The sequence below is a fragment of the Staurois parvus genome, unplaced genomic scaffold (assembly GCF_062004578.1).
Source record: "Staurois parvus isolate SC_StPar_1 unplaced genomic scaffold, SC_StPar_1.0 ptg001022l, whole genome shotgun sequence".
NCBI lineage: Eukaryota > Metazoa > Chordata > Amphibia > Anura > Ranidae > Staurois > Staurois parvus.
The window spans coordinates 148199-174298 of NW_028318818.1; the positions used below are offsets into that span (position 1 = coordinate 148199).

A 26100-nucleotide genomic window follows, 5' to 3' on the forward strand; every position below is an offset into this window, starting at 1 on the left:
CCCCCCTCTGCCAATCCCTCCACTGGCTTCCGATTGCGCAACGGATCAAATTCAAAATCCTAACACTGACGTACAAAGCCGTCCACCATACTGCCCCGAACTACATCACTGACCTAATATCCAAGTAGCACCCAACACGCACACTCCGCTCCTCACAAGACCTCCTTCTCTCTAGTTCCCTGGTCTCCTCCTCCCATGCCCGACTCCAGGACTTCTCCAGGGTGTCACCCATCCTCTGGGACTCCCTGCCCCAACCCATCAGATTATCACCTACTTTCCTCTCCTTTAGGCGCACCCTGAAAACCCATCTCTTCAGGGAAGCCTACCCCACCCCCTCCTAACCTGCCGACCTCCACTCTTCCTACCACTCCATCCCCCACAGCTATCTCCTCCTGTGCCACCATCCCCTCCCTCCTAGATTGTAAGCTCGAAAGAGCAGGGCCCTCAATCCCCTCATGTTTTGCATTGTATTGGTATTGTTCTGTCACATGATCTGTCCCCCATTGTAATGTACAGCGCTGAGCGAACTATTGGCGCTTTATAAATACTGTATTATTATAATAATAATAATCAGCTGGAGGTCCCTCCCGTCACCATTTTTCTCTTGGTGTCAGGAAAGCTTGTCAGAAGTGACTCGTACCGATAGCAGGAGGAAGGAGGCAGTAGACAGTGCTTTTAATTGAGGCAAGCACACACTATGGAGGGATGTGTTTTGTTCATATTTCATGTCTGAGGTTTACAACCACTTTGACTGCACTTGTTGCTTTTTCCCAACTTTAATGCTGCCAGCTCACAATCTGCAGTGGCTCACTTTGTCAGCAGCAGTTGGCCCCCAGCTAGCAAGCTATGTGGATACGTTGCCTCCTGCATGAAGAGGGATTTCACACTAAAATCCCTCTTCACTGCACCACAACTGTGTCTATTATATGTGGATGTAGCATGGCCCTTTTAATAGGGTGCAATGGCAGATGGTAACGCTTGCCAAACACAACCTGCCCTATTTTTCTTTTTTTTTATGCAGCAACGCACATACTTGCGGCCATGACAATGTGTATCAGACCATCCCGCAGCCATGACAATGTGTATCAGGCCATCCCGCAGCCATGACAATGTGTATCAGACCATCCCGCAGCCATGACAATGTGTATCAGACCATCCCGCAGCCATGACAATGTGTATCAGACCATCCCGCAGCCATGACAATGTGTATCAGACCATCCCGCAGCCATGACAATGTGTATCAGACCATCCCGCAGCCATGACAATGTGTATCAGACCATCCCGCAGCCATGACAATGTGTATCAGACCATCCCGCAGCCATGACAATGTGTATCAGACCATCCCGCAGCCATGACAATGTGTATCAGACCATCCCGCAGCCATGACAATGTGTATCAGACCATCCCGCAGCCATGACAATGTGTATCAGACCATCCCGCAGCCATGACAATGTGTATCAGACCATCCCGCAGCCATGACAATGTGTATCAGACCATCCCGCAGCCATGACAATGTGTATCAGACCATCCCGCAGCCATGACAATGTGTATCAGACCATCCCGCAGCCATGACAATGTGTATCAGACCATCCCGCAGCCATGACAATGTGTATCAGACCATCCCGCAGCCATGACAATGTGTATCAGACCATCCCGCAGCCATGACAATGTGTATCAGACCATCCCGCAGCCATGACAATGTGTATCAGACCATCCCGCAGCCATGACAATGTGTATCAGACCATCCCGCAGCAATTAACAGGTTTTGACAAGCGGCAGAGGAGCAATAAAAATGCACCTCAACAATCTGGCTTTGCTGCACCCAACAATGCCCATGTGAAAGGTGCCTCAGTCCACAGAGTTTCACAAAGGAGAGCAGAATACAATCCAAGCATCAGGTTTAATCACAGCTTCCTATTACAGGAGACACAGAGGGGACAGAACATACAGTAACATACACAGCACATCAGGACCATGCTCCAGAGGCCAGACGGGACACTGGCCTGAGAAGGGACCTCTGGGAGGTAAGATGGAGGGAGGAGGAGTTCATACTTGTTCAGTTCCTTGTAACATATTTCTACAAAACTAAGTGAAGGCATCTTCCATCGCCATCTTATGAATTGGAATGTGTTTCCAGGGTCTCACGTAGCGGCGTCATAAAACAGTCTTAAAAGATATCGGAGATAAAATGGTCATTGTTAAAAAGCATTGAGAAGTTCAATATCAACCACAGTCCTTTTGTCACAGTGTCTGATCCAATGGGATCAGTCCCTTGTGTGACAACGGTCTAAAAGTTAAGCAGCACTTGAGTGAGGTTACTTCCTGTGATGTCATATCCTGGTGGTGGCTTGCCCGTCTACCGTGGGGTACAGTGACTCCAACTGGCTGAGGATTGTGGAGATATGCGGCCTGTCTAAGTGATTCACCACCATCATGGAGGAAAGGAGTGACTCCAGTCCTTGGGAGTACCTGTAGGGAGGGAAACCTCTTTTGTAACAAGTAAAAACGGTGGAGCGGAATGATACCACAACTCTATCAGAGAACTGACTGTAGAGAAAAATGATCACAAAGATTTAAAAAAAGAACACTATGCTAGTCAAAAATTCCTACTACAGAGGGAAGCTGATTTTTTCCCCTACCTCTTCCCTTACTACTAATTATAGAGAACCAGCCTAAAATACAGATCTAGAAACCTACTAGGCCATTTTATTTTCAATTTACTCAACCTTTGACTGATATTTTTGTAATAGCAACTCTATTACATGTCCACCCCTCACATTTTTGTAAATATTTGATTCTATCTTTTCATGTGACAACACTGAAGAAATGACACTTTGCTACAATGTGACGTAGTCAGTGTACAGCTTGTATAACATGTAAATTTGCTGTCCCCTCAAAATAACTCCACACACCGCCATTCATGTCTAAACCGCTGGCAACAAAAGTGAGTCCACCCCTAAGTGACAAGGTCCAAATTGGGCCCAAAGTGTCAATATTTTATGTGGCCACCATTACTCTCCAGCACTGCCTTAACCCTCTTGGCATGGAGTTCTCCCGAGCTTCACAGGTTGCCACTGGAGTCATCTTCCACTCCTCCATGACGACATCCCTGAGCTGGTGGATGTTAGAGACCTTGCACTCCTCCAACTTCTGTTTGAGGATGCCCCACAGATGCTCAATAGAGTTTAGGTCTGGAGACATGCTTGGCCAGTCCATCACCTTTACCCTCAGCTTCTTCAGCAAGGCAGTGGTTGTCTTGGAGGTGTGTTTGGGGTCATTATCATGTTGGAATACTGCCCTGCGGCACAGTCTCCAAAGGGAGGGGATCAAGCTCTGCTTCAGTATGTCACAGTACATGTTGGCATTCATGGTTCCCTCCATGAACTGTAGCTCCCCAGTGCCGGTAGCACTCATGCAGCAACAGACCATGACACTCCCACCACCATGCTTGACAGTAGGCAAGACACACTTGTCTTTGTACTCCTCACCTGGTTGCCACCACACAGGCTTGACACCATCTGAACCAAATCAGTTGATCTTGGTGTCATCAGACCACAGGACATGGTTCCAGTAATCCATGTCCTTAGTCTGCTTGTCTTCAGCAAACTGTTTGGAGGCTCTCTTGTGCATCATCTTTAGAAGAGGCTTCCTTTTGGGACGACAGCCATGCAGACCAATTTGATGCAGTGTGCGGCGTATGGTCTGAGCACTGACAGGCTGACCCTCCACCCCTTCAACTTCTGCAGAAATGCTGAGAGCACTCATACGTCAACTTCCCAAAGACAACATCTGGATATGACGCTGAGCACGTGCACTCAACTTCTTTGGTGGACCATGGCAAGGCCTGTTCTGAGAGGAACCTGTCCTGTTAAACCGCTGTATGGTCTTGGCCACCGTGCTGCAGCTCAGTTTCAAGGTCTTGGCAATCTTCTTATAGCCTAGGTCATCTTTATGTAGAGCAACAATTCTTTTTTTCAGATCGTCAGAGAGTTCTTTGCCATGAGGTGCCATGCTGAACTTCCAGTGACCAGTAAGAGAGAGTGAGAGCGATAACACCAAATGTAACACACCCGCTCCCCATTCACACCTGAGACCTTATAACACTAAAGAGTCACATGACAACGGGGAGGGAAGATGGCTAATTGAGCCCAATTTGGACCTTGTCACTTAGGGGTGGACTCACTTTTGTTGCCAGCGGTTTAGACATGAATGGTTGTGTGTTGAGTTATTTTGAGGTGGCAGCAAATTTACATGTTATACAAGCCGTACACTGACTACGTCACATTGTAGCAAAGTGTCATTTCTTCAGTGTTGTCACATGAAAAGATATAATAAAATATTGACACAAATGTGAGGGGTGGACTCACTTCTGGGAGATACTGTATGTATTGTACATTCACATCAGTCCCTAACCCTCAAGGGGCGTACAATCTAAAGTCCCTAACTCACATTCCTACATACACGGGCCAATTTAGACAGGATCCAATGCACCTACCAGCATGTTTTTGGAGGGTGGGAAAAAACCGGAGTAAACCCACGCAGGAACAGGGAGAACATGCAAACTCCAGGCAGGTGGTACTGTGGTTGGGATTTACACCAATGACCCTAGTACTGCCAGGCGGAAATGCTAACCATTTGGCCACTGTGCTGCCAGATGACATATGAAAGGTTGAAGCTTAGGTGCCTGATATATGGATAAGGAAAGTCAGAAGTCCTTGACAGCAAACTTGTTCTGGGTCATTAAATCAAGGTATTGAAAGAAGAGGATTAGAATGACAGCCAGGCAATTAGCATTTTAGGGTATGCACTCTTAGCAGCCAAATGGGTGGATTGCAGTGATGCTCTGTGCTCACCCATAAAGGCTATAAAAGCAATCATTTCTCCTTCTCTCTGGCTGCATTCTTGCAGCCATTGAGAAATACTGAGAGAGCTGTGATTGGTCACAGCTTGTCACATGGTACAAGGCTGTTGTGAATAGGATATCGTATGTACTCTCCAGCGCCTCAGGATATGCACAGCCAAAAGGGAAGCCAAGGGTACCAGGACAGCGACAACCAAAGGAAATGCTCCAGGGGTGCAGCCCTCCTCAGACGGGGAAATCAGCCACTGGATAGAGAGAAAACAGGTGGCGCACACACCTAGTGCATTATCCAAGGTTTATTGTAGGAGTGAAAGAATAATAAAAACATACTCACAGACGAAGTACGTATCTAAAAAGCATAGAAAAATGACAATGGCCACAACGGCAAGCAAGGTGTTCTCACTGTCAGTGCGGTCAAATTGCTGACGCGTTTCGGGGACGAATCCCTTTCCTCAGAGCTGATGACCAACCTCTGATGCAGATGAATGCTGAATGGAAAGTAAGAGCCTTGCTGTTGATGCCTGAGTGGGATGGTGTGGGAGTGTGCTTTATGCCTGTGGGGAAATGGCTTGTACCATGTGACCACAGATTTCACACGTAGTAAGCAATGATGTCAGAAGTGACATCTTGCTTACTACTCTGCCAATCAGTGATCACATGATGGGGACCTCACACAGAGGTCCTGTACAACGATCTCTGTTCCACTGTGTCCGGAGGACACAGCGGACACTGGATCACAGTGCTGCTCGCTCCCAGGGAGCGCACACAAGCAGGGGAGCCGGGAGGACATTTATAAACGGCCACCCGACCCTGCACTGCTCCCGTCTGGCCGTTTATATACATGGGCTGGACAGGAAGTGGTTAACACACCTAGTGCCATGAAACTTTTTGTATAGGCACTTCCAGTTATAATGTGACAACACTCCATCCCTGTCCCCTAATTGTGCTTTTGCATGGTGACCATGTCACATGGGCTTTTATTGGCCATTTCAACACTCATTATGCAGGCATGGTCCACTGTTGTCACTGTCAGGAAACCTGCCCTGAGAAGCGACATGCAACCATTGCTGTATTGTATGCAAACAGAGGCGGATGCCAAGAGGCTACAGGATTCAGCTGCACAGCGATGCAAAGGATGAAAATAAAGATGGTTTTTATTGAAATAAAAGTAATTTCTTATGCTACAGAGTGCTCTAGAAAACGGAATCTCGTTCAGTTAGAAGTTAGGCTCATGTACACTGCAGCTGACAAACTGATGTTCAGTTCTGCATTTTTCTCAGCAGCCCCTGAACTCTCCCTAATGTTCTCCTATGTGTCCATGTACACATCGTCTTTTACAGGCAGCTGAGTTTACAGTCGTTTTTTTTTTAACGCACCAAACTTGCGTTCAGGAGTAGATTTTATCTGCGTTTCAAACGCCAAATGCATGTAAACGCGGTTAACCGTGTTTATAAGCAGTTGCGTTTAGAAGCGTTTAACTGTTCCATGTCCAGATGCTGTCCAGAGCCTTTTTTCATCATTAGAAATACATGCAAAGCGTTTTCCATGTACTCAAATGGACCCGGTACACCAGCGCAGTCAGTTCCAGGTTTTACGTGAAGGAAATAATGGTAGAATGCGCCGCATTATACTCATGATGGGATCCATAGTGAATACAACCAGAACAGACAGGTCATCTCAACACATACTGCTCTCTCTGCTTCTGCTCTCTCTATTCCTCTCAAAATGTCTGAAATAGTTTTTTTTTTCAGTGCATTCTGGGCATTTGGGAAGGTCTCCTGAAGTTATCGTTTAAAAACGCTTCTAAATGCAAACGCACAGAAACACGGTATGCAAACGCAGCTAAAGTGACGGTTTTTAACCTACGTTTTCCAGCAGTCAGAAGAGTTTTCCAAACGTCCCGTGTACATGGAGCCTTATAGTTGCTAAAAACACAGGACAATGAGCGGAGCCCTTATCTCCATACTCCCTCTAGTGTCTAGCTGGGAACACGCAGAGGGCATCCTGACCTCCTCCTACCCGCCAGGCAGTAGAACAAAGTGTCTACAAACTGTAGATCAGAAATGTTCTCAACTTTGCAAATCATTGGTTTTCAGCCAAAATCTAGGCTCTTAAAGATACAGCAACGCAAGGCACCGGAAGACTTTCAATGTGTGTCTGCACAAAATCCAAAAAGGCAACAAGTTATTTGCTGGCTAGCTTGAAAGTGTGTTGATGAACTTTTGTAGGGGGTCTTGTTTCTTTCGGTCTCCCCATTGGTGGGATTTTCCCCTCACTTTCTGTTCCTGACGCACATACAAAGCTGCGTATTAGTACATTTCCGGCACTGTACATAGCAATATTACCTGTCGTTTTCAGGGATTGTGATGCTGTTTTGAACAGCCAAGGCCACGCTGTCTCCTTTTTGGAAAATCATATCATACGGCCCCTCTCCAAACATCATGGAATACAGTACACAGCCGAGAGACTGAAGAGTAAACGCAAATGTGATATCGTTACAATGCATCAACGCAGAAAATAAAACGATAATAAGATTACCAACATTGCAGACATATAGTTATGTACAGAACTTTGCACCCCCCGGCAGAAATCTTGACATTTGTTTGCACTGGTATGGAAAACATGACTGTTCCTGCCAAAAAACTGTCTTTTAACCTCCCTAGCGGTATGATTCTTTCCGATTTTTGGTGCTGAAAGCGGTACCATTTTTTTGCATGGAAATATGTAGTTTTTTATTGTAGGCTGTAATTTTTAGGAATAACTCACTGAAATCTGTACGAACAAGAGTCTATTAAATATTCCGAGTAGGATAAAATTTGAAACACGAAATCATAAATTATAAATTTAATAAATAATCATAAAAAATAATAATATAATAAATGTAATTCAATAATATAATCAACCCAAAAACACAAATTTGAAATACAAAGGCAAATTCGCACATCGCTGAGCAAAGTCGCAAAATCGTTTTCAGTGTCTGATGAGGAATTTCTCCCACGAATCATTATCACTCAATTCTGCAAGTGGTTCTGATTTACTATCGCTGTTCTCTAGCCGGTCTAAAACCACTTTTGACCTAAAGGGACACTTTTTGGACGCCATGGACATTTCTCAGTTTCCAGGCAGAAAGAACATTCAAAATGCAGGCAGGGCGTAGGACAAAGCACTCGGGACAAAATATATGTGAAATGCATTGAAACAGCAATAACAGCAAAAATGACATTTTTTTAAAATTTCAAATTTCCCGCCGGTTCCGGCGCCCGTACGTCCCGACATCACAGGGACTGGAACACAGAAGCCGGATGCCGGCATCGGCCGGAGGAGATGGCCGGGGACACTGCAGGGGACACATCGCGGGAGCGAAGGACTAGGTAAGTGCTGCAGGGACCCCCAGAGCAACGCCGCATGGTAAGCCCGAGTGTAGCTCGGGGTTACCGCTCTTGGTATAGAAATTTTACCCCGAGCTACACTCGGGAATACCGCTAAGGAGGTTAAAAAGGATAATGATCATATGAAGCCATTTATTACTACATCGTTGTTTGGCACCTTTTTGTATTTCAATCATTTTTATTAATTTATAAACATTAAAAAAAAAAAAAAAACAGGAGCAACAAGACACGCCCACGCAGGGGCCATCAATTGCACATAAAAAAAGAAAACAGTGTCCACCACCAACAAGGCAAAAGGTGCGCCCACGCAGCGGCTATCAATGGCACACAAATAACAAAAACATTGGTATAGCACCGACAGTAACTCAAACGAAAGGCAGCTATCCACTGCCACACCAGAAATAGAAAAGTAAGGAGGAGTACAAAAGGAAAAAGATGACAAGACCATGAGCAGGGGTTCAGGAACGCCAATACCGAGCAACATCACAACCCCAGACTAGCCAGGGGGAGAATGGGAAGGGCATATTGCAACCACGGCTCCCATATTTTCAAACATTTCCGTTGGGAGTCGTTACAGATACTCGACATCTGTTCATTGAGCATCATAGTGGTCATACGATCCCGCACCCCCTGAAGAGGGACAAATGGGCTCTTCCAGGCCTGAGCAATTGTTCTAGTGGCCGACAAAAACAAATAGGAAGCCAACTTCTGCTAGTGAGCCAAGAGGCCCGGTATGGGGCAATGAAGCAAAGCGTACCGAGCATCCCGGCGTATGGGGAGATGGAACAAGGTGAAAAGGAGGCCAAACACACAAGACCAAAAACCAATCAGTCGTGGGCATGACCACCAGATATGCAATACATCACCACAATGGCCACAACTCCGAAAGCATCGATCACTGCAGGTAGGGTTCACCTGGGCCAAACGAGCCGGAACCCAATACCAATCAAACAATACTTTGTATGCCGCCTTGTTTGGCTCCTTTTTAAAATCATTATGATAACAGAAATCACCCAAATGGGCCTGAACAAAAGTTTCCAACCCTGGAATGTTTGGCCTTGGTACAGACACACAAGGTGACATACACAGGTTAAAATGGCAATTAACCCCTTACCCTCCAGAGGATTTACCCCCGCCCCCCTTCCTGACCAGGCCATTTTTTGAGTTACAGCGCTGCGTTACATTAACTGTCAATTACGCCATCATGCAACACTGCACCCAAATTAAATTTATGTCCTTTTTTTTCCCCACGAATAGAGCTTTCTTTCAGTGGTATTTGATCACCTGTAAATTTTTTATTTTTTTGTGCTATTAAAAAAAAAAAAAGTGAAAATTGAGAAACAAAACAATATTTTTGACTTTTTGCTATTAAACATGTCCAGTAAAAAAAATTTAAAAAAATTTAATTTAGTCATAAATATAGGCCAAAATGTATTCTGCTCCATGTCTTTGCTAAAAAAAATTCCAGTACGTGTAATTAGTTTACATGAAAGGTAATAGCGTTTACAAATGGCAGTCTATATACTGCCATTTTTTTAAATTATAATTTTTACTAGTAATGGCGGCGATCAGCGACTTATAGCGGGACTGTGGCGGGTAATCTGACACTGGGGGGGAACTGACTTGGTGTCATTGACATCCCTAGTGACACCAATACAGTGATCAGTGCTAATAAAAAGCACTGACACTGTACTAATGGCACTGGCCAGGAAGGGGTTAGCATGAGGGGCGATCAAAGGGTTAATTGTGTGTGTTTTACTGTGGGGGCGGTGTGTTTGTGCTTCACTTTATTCTGTCTAAATATTTCTGGATATCAATTTTGAGCCAATGTGGAACATCTGGAGCTGTGTCAATACCACGCCCATTATGGACAAGAGCTCCCCCACGCTCCTTTGTATACGCAGAGCTGAAGAAGGGGTTTAACCCTTTGCCCTCCTGAGGATTTACCCCTCTTCCTGACCAGGCCATTTTTTGCGTTACGGCGCTGCGTTACTTTAAGTGACAATTGGGACGGTCATGCAATGCTTACTTTCGGTGGTATTTGATCTCCTGTGCGATTTTTATTTTTTGTGCCATAAAAAAGACTGACAATTTTGAGGGAAAAAAAAACAATTTTTAATTTTTGCTATTAAACATATCCAGTAAAAAAATTTAAAAAAATTAAATTTCATCATAAATTTACTGTAGGCGAAAATGTATTGTGACATGTCTTTGCCAAAAAAAAAATCCCAATATGTGTAAATTAATTGGTTTACATAAAAGTTATAGCGTTTTGAAATGGTGATATAGATACTGGAATTTTTAATTTTTTTTTTACTAATAATGGTGGCGATCATCGACTTATAGCAGGACTGCGGCAGGTATTCTGAAACTGGGGGGGGGGGGACCTGATTTGGTGTCGCTGACATCCCCAGTGACACCCATACAGTGATCAGTACTTTAAAAAAAAAAAAAAAAAAGTGATCAGTGCTAAAAATAATTTTAATTATTTTTTTTAGATAGAGTTGTCACAGGATTAGAGCTGAAATCTTCCAGTGACAACTGTCTTTAACCCCTCGCCTACAGGGCACTTATACCCCCTTCCTGTCCAGGCCAATTTCCAGTTTTCAGCGCTGTCACACTTTGAATGACAATTGCGCGGTCATGCAACACTGTACCCATATGACATTTTTATCACTTTTTTTGTGACAGACAGAGCTTTATTTTGGTGGTATTTAATCACCTCTGGGGGGTTTTTTTTTTCTTAAACCAAAAACCACTGAAAATTTTGAAAAAAAAAAAACGTTTTTCTTAGTTTTTGTTATAAAAGTTTGTAAATAAGTGATTTTTCTCCTTCACTGATGTGCGCTAATGAGGCTGCACTGATGGGCACTGATGGACATTGACAGGCATCACTGATGGGCACTGAAAGGCAGCATTGATACATGGCACTGATAGGCGGCACTGACTGGCACTGACAGGTGACACTAAAGGCAGCTCAGATGGGTGACACTGAAAGGCAGCTCAGATGGGCACTGATATGTGGCATTGATGTGCACTGGTGGGCACTGATATGTGGCATTGATGTGAACTGGTGGGCACGGATATGTGGCATTGAGGCACTGATGGGCAATGGCACGTGGCACTGATGGACAGTGACACAAGGCACTGCTGGGGCTACACTGATCATCAGGGCACACTGATCATCAGTGCCCTGATGATCAGTGTACATGTCCCCTCCGAGGAATGCAGAATTACCGGCTCTCCTCTGTCAGCGTGACAGCTCGAGAGGACAGAAATGCCGATAACCGGCATTTCCCGGTTTACATGTGATCAGCTGTGATTGGACACAGCTGATCACATGACTGAGCCGACATCTTCGGCTCTTTCCGTGATCAGTGATCCGCTGTGTCCGAGGGACACAGCGCACCGCCGATCGCCACGCATGCGCGGTGAGAACGGGAGGACGTCATATAACGTCCTACCAGAACGAGAGAACCACCTTGCGCCCGTCATATTACTATATGGCGGGCAGGAGGTGGTTAAGAGGATTTTCCTCACTTTGGAAAGATTTCCTTGTGTCTACTGGACAGAAAGTAAAATTTCCTTAATGGGACACAGATGGCAAAAACAATTCCATTTTCTACCCAAAATAGCAAAAAAAAAAAAAAAAAGAAAAAACTTTTTGTCTTTAGATACACATTAACATAATAAAGAAAAAAAAATGGATTATAAAAACCCCCAAACCTTCCCTGTGTGATGTATGTGTTAGTCTGAATGATTCATACCCAGATATCAGTCCTCTCGTCTATCACACAGTTACTTTCCACATTGAAAAGTTCGGGGGCCCGGTAAGAGATGGTACATCGCTGTGCCGCCCAGTCCTACAAGAGAAAAACTCATAAATCCTGTATAATAATAATGCCAAGGCTGTAATCTACCCCCAGGATCCACTGGGAATAGAAAAGCTCTGTAAATATGCTAAAAAGATTCCATGCAATTCTCTGCTGTTGGATTTGAAATCTTGTATATATTTTAGTTTGCATATCCAATGTTCTCCACAGATGTCAGTAATATACAGTATTTCTATAAAGGACACCAGTCATTAGTGAAACATGGAGACTGGCACTGGTGACCTTTACTTCTGAAAATGATAGCGGTCTTTCAGCCATGCTGGCTTCCTGTGCATTTAATAAATGAGGGTTCAACATTTGAAGGTGTATTTACAGTATAAGAAATAAAAACTTGCAGAGCTATTGGTTCTGCGAAACCTCATGCACATTCATTCAGTGTGAATGCCAGCAAAATAGAATGTTACCAGGCCAGTTTCTTTCTAGGACAGATGCTTTCCATTCATAAGAATAGCATGAATCAGGAAAATATCTCATTATAGCTACTAGATCAGGGGTGGGCAAACTTTTTGACTTGAGGGCCGCAATGGGTTCATATATTGGACCCGGGGGCCAGACCAAGAGTAGATGAATGATGTGTATGTGTCATCCAAAGTATAGTAATATTCCCCCATAGTAAGCATAGTAATTAATCCCCCATATAGTAATTCATCCTCCATAGTAATTCATCCCCCATATAGTAATTCATCCCCCATATAGTAATTCATCCCCCCTATAGTAATTTATTCCCCATATTAAGTCCCCAAGTCCCCCCTGTGTCAATTCACTTACCTTTGCTCCGCGCGTTCCTCTCGCCGTGTTCCCGCGCCGTTCCGGTGTAGCATGAAAATCTGTCTCCTATGAGGATCTGTCCCCTCAACGTATCTGCGCATGTGCCAGTTTCAGGCATTAGCAGCCGATTGGCGATCTCCGGCACATGCGCAGATACGTCGAGGGGGACAGATCCTCATAGGAGACAGATTTTCATGCTACACCGGTCTTCAGGGCGGACTGTGAGAGGAGCCTAGCTCCGCGGGCCGGATTAAAAGGTCCGCCGGGCCGTATACGGCCCGCGGGCCGTAGTTTGCCCATTGCTGTACTAGATGGTGACCATCATAGTAAATAAGTACTGTATTTTTCGCTCCATAAGACGCACTCTCCCCCCTCCTCCCAAAAAAAATGGGGGAAAACGTCTGTGCGTCTTATGGAGCGAATGTGAAGTGGCCGGCCCGGTATTCCTGCCGCCGCTGTGTTAGAACTGGGCCGGCCGCTCGGCTCTACTGTGCAGAAGAACCCGCTCCTACCTGTTCCTCAGTCCAGCAGTGTCCTACTTTCACCGGCTGTCTTCTCTCCCTCACGCCGGCATCTTCAGTGTGGGCATCTGGCTGTGACAGCTTGCGGCTTCACAGCCAGGTGCCTACTGCGCATGTGCGAGAAGCGCTGTGCTTTTTGAATGGTCCAGTAGTCTTGTGGGACCTGTCACGTGGGTACCCGCCCCCCAAAGGTCTGCAGTCTCTGGTCATCACCTGTAGTACGTCCGCAGTCTCTGGTCATCCCCTGTACTGTGTCCGCAGTCTCTGGTCATCTCCTGTACTGTGTCCGCAGTCTCTGGTCATCTCCTGTAGTACGTCCGCAGTCTCTGGTCATCTCTTGAGTACGCCCGCTGTCTCTTGTCATCTCCTGTAGTACGTCCGCAGTCTCTGGTCATCTCTTGAGTACGCCCGCAGTCTCTTGTCATCTCCTGTAGTACGTCCGCAGTCTCTGGGCATCTCCTGTAGTACGTCCGCAGTCTCTGGGCATCTCCTGTAGTACGTCCTCAGTCTTTGGGCATCTCCTGTACTATGTCCGCAGTCTCTGGGCATCTCCTGTACTATGTCCGCAGTCCCTGGTCATCTCCTGTAGTACGCCCGCAGTCTCTGGTCATCTCCTGTAGTACGCCCGCAGTCTCTGGTCATCTCCTGTAGTACGCCCGCAGTCTCTGGTCATCTCCTGTAGTACGTCCGCAGTCTCTGGTCATCTCCTGTAGTACGTCTGCAGTCTCTGGTCATGTCCTGTAGTACGTCCGCAGTCTCTGGGCATCTCCTGTAGTTTGTCCGCAGTCTCTGGTCATCTCCTGTAGTACGTCCGCAGTCTCTGGTCATCTCCTGTACTATGTCCGCAGTCTCTGGTCATCTCCTGTAGTACGTCCGCAGTCTCTGGTCATCTCCTGTAGTACGTCCGCAGTCTCTGGTCATCTCTTGTAGTACGTCCGCAGTCTCTGGTCATCTCCTGTACTATGTCTGCAGTCTCTGATCATCTCTTGTAGTACGTCCGCAGTCTCTGGTCATCTCCTGTAGTACGTCCGCAGTCTCTGGTCATCTCCTGTAGTACGTCCGCAGTCTCTGGTCATCTCCTGTAGTACGTCCGCAGTCTCTGGTCATCTCCTGTAGTACGTCCGCAGTCTCTGGTCATCTCCTGTAGTACGTCCGCAGTCTCTGGTCATCTCCTGTAGTACGTCCGCAGTCTCTGGTCATCTCCTGTAGTACGTCCGCAGTCTCTGTTCATCTCCTGTAGTACGTCCGCAGTCCATTGGTTCAGAATATTTTTTCCTCCTCTAAAATCTAGGCGCATCTTATGGTCAGATGCGTCTTATGAAGCAAAAAAATACGGTGTTCATTTTCTATGGTTGTCAGCTCCATCTAGCTGCCATAATGAGATATATTCCTGATTTTCTGTGTTTTGCTTGCAGCAAAAATAGGCAACCCATTGCCCCATGCCATCAGTGCAGCAGACAAAACAATGTCACTCTGCAAGTCCAATTTGTTGCTACAGACAATACCTACTACAAAGGCTATGGGCAATAACTAAAAGCGCTCAAAGTTGACTCTTAATAAGACTAGATCTAGAACTTTATCTGTACCTGCACTGACATTGCCTGCCTGGACCCCGATACTTCAATACGTGCGTGATTCATAGAGCCCAGATCCATTAACAGGGGCCGATCATCATCTTCCAGCAGCACATTAGTCGGCTTTAAGTCTCTTAAAAATAAAAGAAACATGAATGTGAAAAAACAAGGGACCCCACAAAATCAATATTATATAGAAACCACAAAACATGATTTTAGTGTTATGAATTCGTTTCATATGAACATTTTAGGAAACACAATTATTTGTTTGCAGCCACCTATATGGTATAACTATAATTTATTTATTATAATCACAGAGCAGGAAACACAAAGGTAGCGCAGGATTGTGTCATTATTACTAGATATTAAATACAGGAATAGGAAAGAAGGAGGTAAGGGATATGCGAAAAGTTGCTTCATATTCCTGGATCTAATAAAGAAGCAACTGGGGGATATTTACTGAAGCTGGAGAGTAAAGATTCTGGTGCACCTCTGCATAGAAACCAATCAGCTTTCAGGTTTTATTGCCAAAGCTTAATAGAACAAGCTGAAGTTAGAAGCCGATTGGTTGCCATGCACAGCTGAAGCAGATTCTGAGTGCTCCAGTTTTAGTAAACCCCCCATGTGTTTTAAAACTACAGTCACCCTTTAATGTGGTACAATAGATAAATATTTGGCGCTGGAGAGGTAGAAAGATTTACTTAAAGTCCAAATGCTTTATAAAAGTCCAACTTGTGAGTGGAAGAGAGGGAATGGGGAACGGGCTGTATAGAGTTCCAATAGGCAATGGGCAACGGACAGCAACATAAGTGGAAGCACCCTCAGAGTACAGCTGGACACTGTAGGCAAGTAAAGAGAAGAGAGGGGTGCCAGACTAAGTGCAGCTATAAAAAAAAAGGTAGGTTTATTGCAAGGTAAAAACAATGGCAGCTCACTAGAAGTGAAGTAAAATTAGGTATGTCACCCTGGACATCCTCCTATTGAGATCCTGGGAGCTGATGGAGAATAGGCAAGAGTGTGTGATTCAGAAGCTGACAGCCGGAATGAGCTACTGGATGCTTGGTGCATCAGCCTGCCTGGAAAACAAATGGCGCCAGGGTGGACATGATGTCAGAGGTAGGAGCGTGGTGACGTAAAATGGGGGGTAACGCGCTTCGAAGTGGAGGTCTGAAGGAGACGCTCTGCTTCAAAACGCGTTACCGCCCATTTTAGGTCACCACACTCCTACGTCTGACGTCACGTCCGCACCGGCGCCATTTGCGTTCCAGGCTGGTTCTTCTTCAGCGGGCGGCCGCACCAAACATCCAGGAGATCCGTTCCAGCTGTCAGCTTCTGAATCACACACTGCTGCCTGTTCTCCATTGGCTCCCGGGATCCCTATAGGACGAGGTCCAGGGTGACATGCCTAATTTTACTTCACTGCTAGTGAGTTGCCATTCTTTTTACCTTGCAATAAACTTACCTTTTTAATGTTGCACTTAGTCTGGCGCTCCTCTCTTCTCTTTCCTTTAATGTGGACAACTCCATTGCACAGAAATGACATGTTATACCTGCAGATGATCCTGCACATCCATGTTACTTTCATAAACAATCGTACATCCTAACGTATAGGTCAAACAAATCTTTGTTAGGTTATACCTATATATCCTTCTAAAGCATTTAACAAGTAAAATTGCCCAAAGTTAGCCTTAACCTATTGAATTATGATCTCTTCATATCTTCGGTTAAATTTAATCAATTTCTTTTGTCTATCCCATTATGCCTAGATGACATTTGATGCCCATTATATCCTCTACAACTCGTTTGGACGTGTAGACCAATTAAGATCTTTTTTTAGGTCATTTTCTTCTAGCTCTGTGAGCTTTCACATCCAGGGTGAGCCATTGAGTCCCATATATATGTATATACAGTTGTGTTCAAAATAATAGCATGTGGTGAAAAAAGTGAATAAAGCTCAAAATCCTTCTAATAGCTTTTTCCATCCACACAAATGCATTGGGAACACGACACATTCTATTCCAAATCAAAACATGAAGAAAAATAAATCAAATTTGTGTTGTTCCTCTAAAAAAAAAAAATGAAGAAAAGTGAATATTAGACTGTTCCAAAAAATAGCAGTGTTTGTATTCTTCTTTACAAACTCAAACATTCACTATATAAACTGAGAAATGTTTGAAGATTTTGCTTTCCTTTGAATGACTTCATGAATATTTGGTTGTAGTCGCACTGTTTCTGAGAACTTCTGTACATCTGTGTTGCATGGAGTCACCCAACTTCTGGCCCCTGTGATCAGGTATTCCAGCCCAGGATGATTGGACTACATTCCAGTTCTTCTCTATTTCTTGGTTTTGCCTCAGAAATGGCATTTTTGATGTCACCCCACAAGTTTTCTATTGGATTAAGATCCGGGATTGGGCTGGCCACTCCATAACGTCCATCTTGTTGGTCTGGAACCAAGATGTTGCACGTTTACTGGTGTGTTTGGGGTCGTTGTCTTGTTGGCACACCAATTTCAAGGGCATTTCCTCTTCAGCATAAGGCAGCATGACCTCTTCAAGTATTCTGATGTATTCAAACTGATCCATGATCCCTGGTATGCGATAAATAGGCCCAACACCGTAGTATGAGAAACATCCCCATATCATGATGCTTGCACCACCATGCTTCACTGTCTTCACAGTGTACTGTGGCTTGAATTCAGTGTTTGGGGGTCGTCTGACAAACTGTCTCCGGCCACTAGACCCAAAAAGAACAATCTTACTTTCATCAGTCCACAAAATGTTGCGCCATTTCTCTTTAGGCCAGTCAATGTGCTCTTTGGCAAATTGTAACCTCTTCAGCACATGTCTTTTTTTCAACAGTGGGACTTTGCGGGGGCTTCTTGCAGATAGCTTGGCTTCACATAGGCGTCTTCTAATTGTAACAGTCCCCACAGGGAACGTCACACCTTCTTTCATCTTCCTGGAGCTGATTGTTGGCTGAGTCCGCGCCATTTTGGCTATTCTTATATCCATTCCAATGGTAGTTTTTTGCTTTCTTCCATGTCTTTCAGGTTTTGGTTGCCATTTTAAAGCATTTGCGATCATTTTAGCTGAGCAGCCGATCATTTTATGCACTTCTTTATATATTTTCCCCTCTCCAATCAACTTTTTAATCAAGGTACGCTGTTCATCTGAACAATGTCTGGAACGACCCATTTTCCTCAGAATTTCAGAGAGAAATGCACTGTAACCAGCATGTACAACATTTGCTGCCTTCCTTCCTAAATAGGGGGAATAATTGCCACCTGTTTTTCAAAGAATGAATGACCTCACTAATAGAACTCCACACTGCTATTATTCTGAACATGCCCCTTTCAATGAGTGATTCAATTACACAGAATCAGCAGCATGCATGTCATGACTGTTGGGTCTGTTGGATTTCTATTACTCTACTACACCTGCTAGTAAATTATTTGCCATGTAGAAATATAATTTCTACCAAAAAGAGTGATTGATCCAGTTAGTGATGTCTGACTGCTATTATTTTGAATGCAACTGTATATTTGATTAAATACTCTGTATTGGATATATTAAAGTTGTTTGGTAATCAAACAATTTTCCTTTGATATACCTTTAGACTGCCTCGGCAGTAGAAACTTCTTCAAAAAAATCTGCCCTGAAGAAGCCCGTGAGGGCGAAACATATAGGGAGTAACTACATAACCAAGTTTGAATCTCAGTTGTATTCTTAGAACGGAAATTGTTTTTATGTTTCTGTATTTTTTCCTTTCTTGTTGTGTTTTTTACAAAAATACGAAATAAAAATGATATAACTTTTTAATATGTTTGGTATCCATGTTCCTGCACCCTGAAAGTCCCATCTTCTATATTGAATATTTGCAATTTTAAGGGATGTGGTGCAATAACCATATCTGGTCGCTCGCTCGCCACTTTACTGTTCATACCTCCTAATCCTCCATAAGGTAGATTGCTGCATAACACTACAGACAACATCCTAGTTTACTACGAAGATTAAATAATATATTGAGTGAACTGTCAATTCTGTGTGTGTTTTCCCTATATAGAAATCCCCTGTATGTTCAGACACCCCAGATGTACATAATCTCCACATTACTTTGTTTTTAGCTACACCTCAAGCCTCATACCTGTGAGCATAACCCTGATCATGAATGGCTTTGAGTCCCAGACATATCCCATGTAAAATGTACAGTATCCTCTCTTCTGCTAGGAATCGGTGCTTATCCCGCAAAGCTTCAACTTCATTCCATAAGGTTCCCCTCTGAAAATACAGCAAAATGACAACACAGTCTTTACTGAACGTCAGATAATACTCAGTGTTCATATACAGCAATATGAGTTACTGTGCAGGAGACTAAATTCCAGTGGTATATATCCTTTGATCATGCAGTCCTGTAGTCTACAAGGTGACAATGGCAAAGTTGCAGAGCGGGATTATTAGCATTTCCACCACTGCTAACCTTCCTCTGTCATCATCTACATTCTTGAAAGCCAACGTAAAGACTGCCTTTAATCAAGGGGCTCAAAGGATGCGTAGTTCTATGAGGCAGCTTGCCGTCATCAGGAAATGACGCAGGGTGACCTACTGGAGACCTCTTTCAGAACAGGGTAAGGAAAAAAAAAAACCCAAAAAAAGCAAAACAGAGGTTAGAATATAGTTGGAAAGGAAGGTTTGATGTTAAAGGGGAACTAAAGGCAAGAATGCAAACCTTATGCTCCAATGGTCTTCAGCTGTCTTGATTGATTGGTGCGGGATGACGTCACTCCTGCGCATGCAAGAGGGCAATCCATTCCAGCACATTGGCACTGTGCCAGAAATGTAAACAGAGCTGCACATACAGAGCTCCACGTTCTTCCTGCAGAGGGATGTAAACAGGCAGGTAAGCTTACTTTATTGCAGAAGAGACACTGCGGTGTTTATTTACTAAAGCTGGAGAGTCCAAAATCAGACTCCCTTCTGCATAGAAACCAATCAGCTTCTAACCTCAGCTTGTTCAATGAAGCTTTGGCAATGAAACCTGGAAGCTGATTGGTTTCTATGCAGAAGGGAGTCTGATTTTGGACTCTCCAGCTTTAGTAAATAAACCCCTGCATGTCTCTTCTGCAATAAAAAAAAAGCCTGCCTGTTCACTTTTATATCTTTATTTTAGTTCCGCTGTAACTGTTTATCAGAGATTGGTTTTAAAGCAGCTCTGTTACCAATAGTATTTTTGTATAGAAGAATACTTCTATACAAAAATACAATTACAAGTCCTTGTAAAAGAAGGCCATTACTGCTCACATGTTCCCTTCTGCCCTTTAAAAAGGCAGCGCAGCTTGTATGCAGCTTAAAAAAGGCAAAAAGCCCGACACCACAGTAGAAGGTGAAGATGTGTGCAATTTTATAGTCAGATGTAAAGATTGTTAGTAGTAAAGCTTACTTGTAATTTTTAGAAGGCAGCATAACCAGTTTATGGTGAAAAGGAATCAAAAAACCCTCCAACCAAATTAGTGTTTAGGACCATAAAGTCTTCTTAGGACAGAAGGTATTCACATCTCAGTCCATCACATATCCCGAATATAAGAGAATTATTCCTAATTTCAGGACAGTGGATGGAGCCATGCAAATCACTGCTTTACATTCCACCGGCCAAATGCATATCCAGAACTGCTGGAGTAGAATGCAAATATAGAATATTACTATAGAGCCAGTTATTCCAAACATACATCTTTTTTTTTTATTTGAACCCACAGTGGTATGCAAAAACTAAAACACCTAAGTGTACAAAAAAGTACATGTGAAAAACACACACAAAATAGTGCACTTAATAGTGTGTCTCTAGTCTGCCTCCCGAAGCAGGACTCCACCCTGACCCCCTCCGGAGTGCAAGGCTCCTGATAGAGGCAAGGCTCAACATGGTCTACTAGCCGAAAGGCCTAGTGAACCCCGTGCCTCATGGTCAGTAAAAGCTGACCACTGGGTACTAGGTGAGGGCTCTCCTGAAAAGAGACCCCCACGGTTCAGGGGAGGAAGGAACCGGATGGCCACACATCCACCCTCCAGACTTCAATTTAGGCCCGAGGACTCACGCCCTTCATCTTCGTGAGAAAAAGAAACAGACAAAAGCAGAGAAGTGCAAGTGACAACACAGTGATAAAAATCAATTAAATAAATTGTGCTAGTGCAGGCCTTGCAGCCTGATAGCAAAAATTGTCATGGACTTAGCCAAAAGGCCTTGCCCAAAGAGGCGCTGTGAAGAAGAAGAGAAAAAAAAAAACAACTTACGTGGCGCGGCCTTGTCCTCATTCTCAGAGTGGGTTTCTCAGGAACATGTGATACCAAGAGCACCCCTGGGGCAACCAACTCCCATGTGGGCCCTGACACAATGGGGTTTATTTACTACAGCTGGAGAGTGCGAAGTCAGACTCCCTTCTGCATAGAAACCAATCAGCTTCCAGGTTTCATTGCCAAAGCTTCATTGAACAAGCTGAGGTTAGAAGCTGATTGGTTTCTATGCAGAAGGGAGTCTGATTTTGCACTCTTCAGCTTTAGTAAATAAACCCCAATGTGTTCTCTGCTTTCCCAGGCCTTGACCTGACCAGGTAGCACCATTCAAATCACCATGGACTTACTCCCATGTCCCACCTTACCCAGTGAGCTTCCTGGTTTCTGTTCCTACAGGTCAAACCTTCAGAGCCCCAGCAGTGATACTATACAGCCAGCCATTCCTACCAAAAGGCCACAATGGTGGAGTAGCACCCCTACCGGACACTGATAACAGATCCTAGACTTGACCTTAGCCAAATGGCCATTTCAGAACTTTGGCCATCATCAGTGCAGTGTATGGAAATCATGACTCCCATTACATAGTGCTTGGGACCCAAGGAGACAGTATAACCGTACAAGTTATGGTGAGAAGGAACTAAAGGAATCAAAAAGCTCCTCAGTCACACTCTGCACGGATGATGGCATTTCGGACTTTTAACACTAACCTGGGATAATCTGGGCAGAAACACTGAATCACATGACACCCATTGGGATTTACATCTATCCTTGAGATCACTTATTTATTTATTTCAGGTACTTCTATAGCGTCGTCAATTTACGCAGCACTTTACATGTATATTGTACATTCACATCAGTCCCTAACCCTCAAGGGATGTACAATCTAAGGTCCCTAACTCACATTCATACATACACATACTAGGGACAATTTAGACAGGATCCAATTAACCTACCAGCATGTCTTTGAAGTGTGGGAGGAAACCGGAGTACCCGAAGGAAACCCACGCAGTCACAGGGAGAACATGCAAACTCCAGGCAGGAGGTGACGTGGCTGGGATTCGAACCAATGACCCTAGTACTGCCAGGCGGAAGTGCTAACCATTTAGCCACTGTGCTGCCCCACAATCATCTCCTCAGAGACACCACCAGAAACACGTCCCACGAGATACAATCATCTCATAGACACCACCAGAAACACATCTCCTGAGATACAATCATCTTAGCGACACTACCAGAAATATGTCCCCCGAGATACAATCATTTCAGCAACAACACCAGAAACATGTCCACCAAGATAAAATCATCTCCTCAGAGACACCACCAGAAACACGCCCCCCCGAGATACAATCTAAGGTCTCTAACTCACATTCATACATACACATACTAGGGCCAATTTAGACAGGAGCCAATAATCCTACCAGCATGTCTTTGGAGTGTGGGAGGAAACTGGAGTACCCAGAGGAAACCAAACGCAGTTACAAGAACATGCAAATTCCAGGCAGGTGGTGCCGTGGTTGACATTCGAACCAATGACCCAGGCGGAAGTGCTAACCATTTAGCCACTGTGCTGCCATTTGAAAGAGATCTTTCAAAGAGTACACATTAGCTACCTGGATCAACAGGTATTGATCCTCTGTTTATATGTGTATCTACTTACTTAAAATGTCAACATTCTGGTGAATCCATGTTGGGAATTGCAATGATGTCAGAGGTTGTTCTATTGGCTTTTAGTATAGGAGTTTATTAAGTTGCCCCTATTTTTTCTGAAACATATATGACGTATACTGTCCACTATAGGGAACATTTGCTGCATTTTTTAAATGATCTTTTCTGCGTATCTATGCGGTATGAGATGCAGGGTGCAAATTAACTTTAATGGCATATTCTTCCCATAGTGTTTAAACAAAGTGCTTGGAAAATAAAGAACCAAACCAGGATATAGCTCTATGATTTTGTACATACATTGAAAAGGAGGAAATTTCATAGTCTACTGCAGTCTTTCAAACAAGTATTTGTTATGCATGACATCCCACAATGCACAGAAAACACCTCTCTATTCCACATTGGGACACTCAATGAATTAGTGGTCTGACTGGTTTTCAAATCCACAATAATGAAAATAATAAGGGGGTATTATCAAAGAGGTGCAAGCACAAGTTTGTACCTCCCTTCTAAACATAAAAAATGGAGCAGATGATGCTCCTAATTAACAAAAAGGATCCCAAGCCCCTTTGTTAATTAGGAGCGATTAGTTCTCTGTCCTGCCGTGCCTGTGACAGGCATCAAAGAGAAGGGAAAGCTGGAGCTGCATGCTCCATTCTCTCTGCCTGCTGACAGCTCACATCCCATATGACATGTCACACCTGGCAGGAATCTGTATGTTTTCTATATGGAAAACTGCCACATTCCCTCACATACCCACATAATGGTGTGGGTAGCGCAGAAAAACCTGCACATCACTCCTGTCAAACTGGGGAGTGAGGGCCGGTCCGAACATAACATGTTACACCCCGAATATGGGTGTAACATGTTATGAAAGGTGAACTTATCCTTTATCCACTAGCCTACAGGGCACTTATACCCCCTTCCTGCCCAGGCCAATTTCCAACTTTCAGTGCTGTCACACTTGTCACAATTGTGCGGTCATGCAACACTGTACCCATATGAAATTTTTATTTTTTTGAGACAGATAGAGCTTTCTTTTGGTGGGATTTAATCACCTCTGGGATTTTTATTTTTTGTTAAAACAAACCAAAAACCACTGAAAATTTTGAAAAAAAAAAGTTTTTTCTTAGTTTTTGTTATACAATTTTGTAAATAAGTGATTTTTCTCCTTCACTGATGTGCGCTAATGAGGCTGCAGTGATGGGCACTGATAGGCTGCACTGATGGACACTGATAGGTGGCACTGATGAGGAGGCACTGGTAGGTTGCACTGATGGGCATTGACAGGCATCACTGATGGGCACTGAAAGGCAGCACTGATACATGACACTGATATATGGCACTGACAGGCGGCACTGACTGGCACTGACAGGCGGCACTGATTGGCAGCACTGACTGGCACTGATGGGTGACATTGAAAGGCAGCTCAGATGGGCACTGATATGTGGCATTGATGTGCACTGGTATGCACTGATATGTGGCATTGATGTGGCACTGATGGGCACTGGCACGTAGCACTGATGGGCACTGGTACTGATAAGTTCTGACAGGTGGCACTTCTGGGGCCACATTGATCATCAGGGCACACTGATCATCAGTGCCCTGATGATCAGTGTACATGTCCCCTCCGCGGAAAGCCGATTACCGGCTCTCTTCTCCTCTCGAGCTGTCAGCGTGACAGCTCAAGAGGAGAAAAATGCCGATAACCGGCATTTCCGTGTTTACATGTGATCAGCTGTGATTGGACACAGCTGATCACATGACCGAGCCGACATCTTCAGCTCTTTCTGTGATCCGCTGTGTCCGAGGGACACAGCAGACCGGCGTTCGCCGCGCTGCGCTCTCCCCGAGCCACGCATGCGCAGTGAGAATGGTAGGACGTCATATGATGTCCTATCAGAACGAGAGAACCACATTGCGCCCGTCATTGTACTATAGCGTGGGCGGAAGGTGGTTAAACACCTATTCCCCCCAAACACCCAGCCTACTCTGGTTTCTCTCACACCAAGTCACAAATGTGTACATCTTTCAAAATGTTTATATTTGTTTTTCCAGCTCCTTTTCAATGATAACTGAGATAGTGAAGTGTTCTCTCTCCCTGCGCTCTATTTACTGTATGCTGTAACTGCAATGTTCCTTGACATTGCAGAAAGCATGCCAAGTAAGCATTTCATGTTTTTCCAGAGCTCTGCCAATGTACACAGCACTACACAAACATACGACAATGCCACACCTCACAGACAGTGTGGCAAATGCATGTGCTTCATTCAGCCCAATAATAATAATGACAATAAAACTGAAAATAAAGCTAATTTGACCTTATTAAAAAAAAAATGTCAATGTCTCACCTGCAGCAACCAATAAGTAGCCAGTCAACAGCAATCTTTTACTAACATCTGCTCCAATTTCATGAAAGATGACGGGTCACTGTGGAGTATGTTAAAGTGGATCTTCACCTTAGTGTACATGTCATATTGCCCCGTCTTCTCCCCTTCCCTCTCTCACAATTGGATCTAAATGTATTTATTTGTATGACAGCTTGTGCTGCAAAGTCCACACTTCTCACTTAGGAAAGAACGAGGTTCGTATCCCTTGCCCATGCTCAGATGTGCCACAGGGCTCTGGGTCTTGACGCTCATCTGCGCACATGCAGGCTTCCTTGAACATCTTTGCATGCACAGGCCTCCCAACACAAGCACAAAGACAGGCTACTAGGGAAATGCCAACCTTCTGCCGTCTTTGCACATGCGCAGAAAACGTCTGCACATATGTGCCAAACGGCTCTACTGGGACCCGAAGGCCAGGCAGAGCCCTTCAGCACATCTGCGGATGCATTATAATGGGGATGCAAGAGAGGGGGAAGGAGCCACTATGGATAGGACTTAAGATCCTCTTTAACTACTTCCCTACAGGGCACTTATACCCCCTTCATGACCAGGCCAGTTTTCAGCTTTCAGAGCTGTAGCACTTTGAATGAGAATTGCGCAGTCATGCAACATTGTACCCATACGACATTTTTATCATTTTCTTTCACACAAATAGAGATTTCTTTTGGTGGTATTTAATCGCCACTGGGGGTTTTATTTTTTGCGCTATAAACAAAAAAATTTGAAGAAAAATAAAGTTTTTCTTTGTTTCTATTATA

At 44.3% G+C, this 26100-nt stretch overlaps 1 protein-coding gene across 4 annotated transcripts in view; it reads right to left on the reverse strand.

The window, feature by feature from the left end:
• Positions 1–26100, reverse strand: part of STK16 (serine/threonine kinase 16) — a 55747-nt gene that overhangs the window by 23116 nt on the left and 6531 nt on the right. For 3 of the 4 annotated variants that reach the window (XM_089657691.1, XM_089657692.1, XM_089657693.1), the window contains exons 4-8: positions 19153–19286; positions 15019–15139; positions 12018–12113; positions 7207–7328; positions 1882–2469 (exon numbers count right to left, since the gene is read on the reverse strand). In XM_089657691.1, coding sequence (XP_089513817.1) covers positions 2331–2469; positions 7207–7328; positions 12018–12113; positions 15019–15139; positions 19153–19286 — 612 coding nt within the window. In that variant the 3' untranslated portion in view covers positions 1882–2330. Of the gene's footprint in view, positions 1–1881; positions 2470–7206; positions 7329–12017; positions 12114–15018; positions 15140–19152; positions 19287–26100 lie in introns of those variants that run through there. The other variant, XM_089657694.1, reaches the window with a different exon arrangement.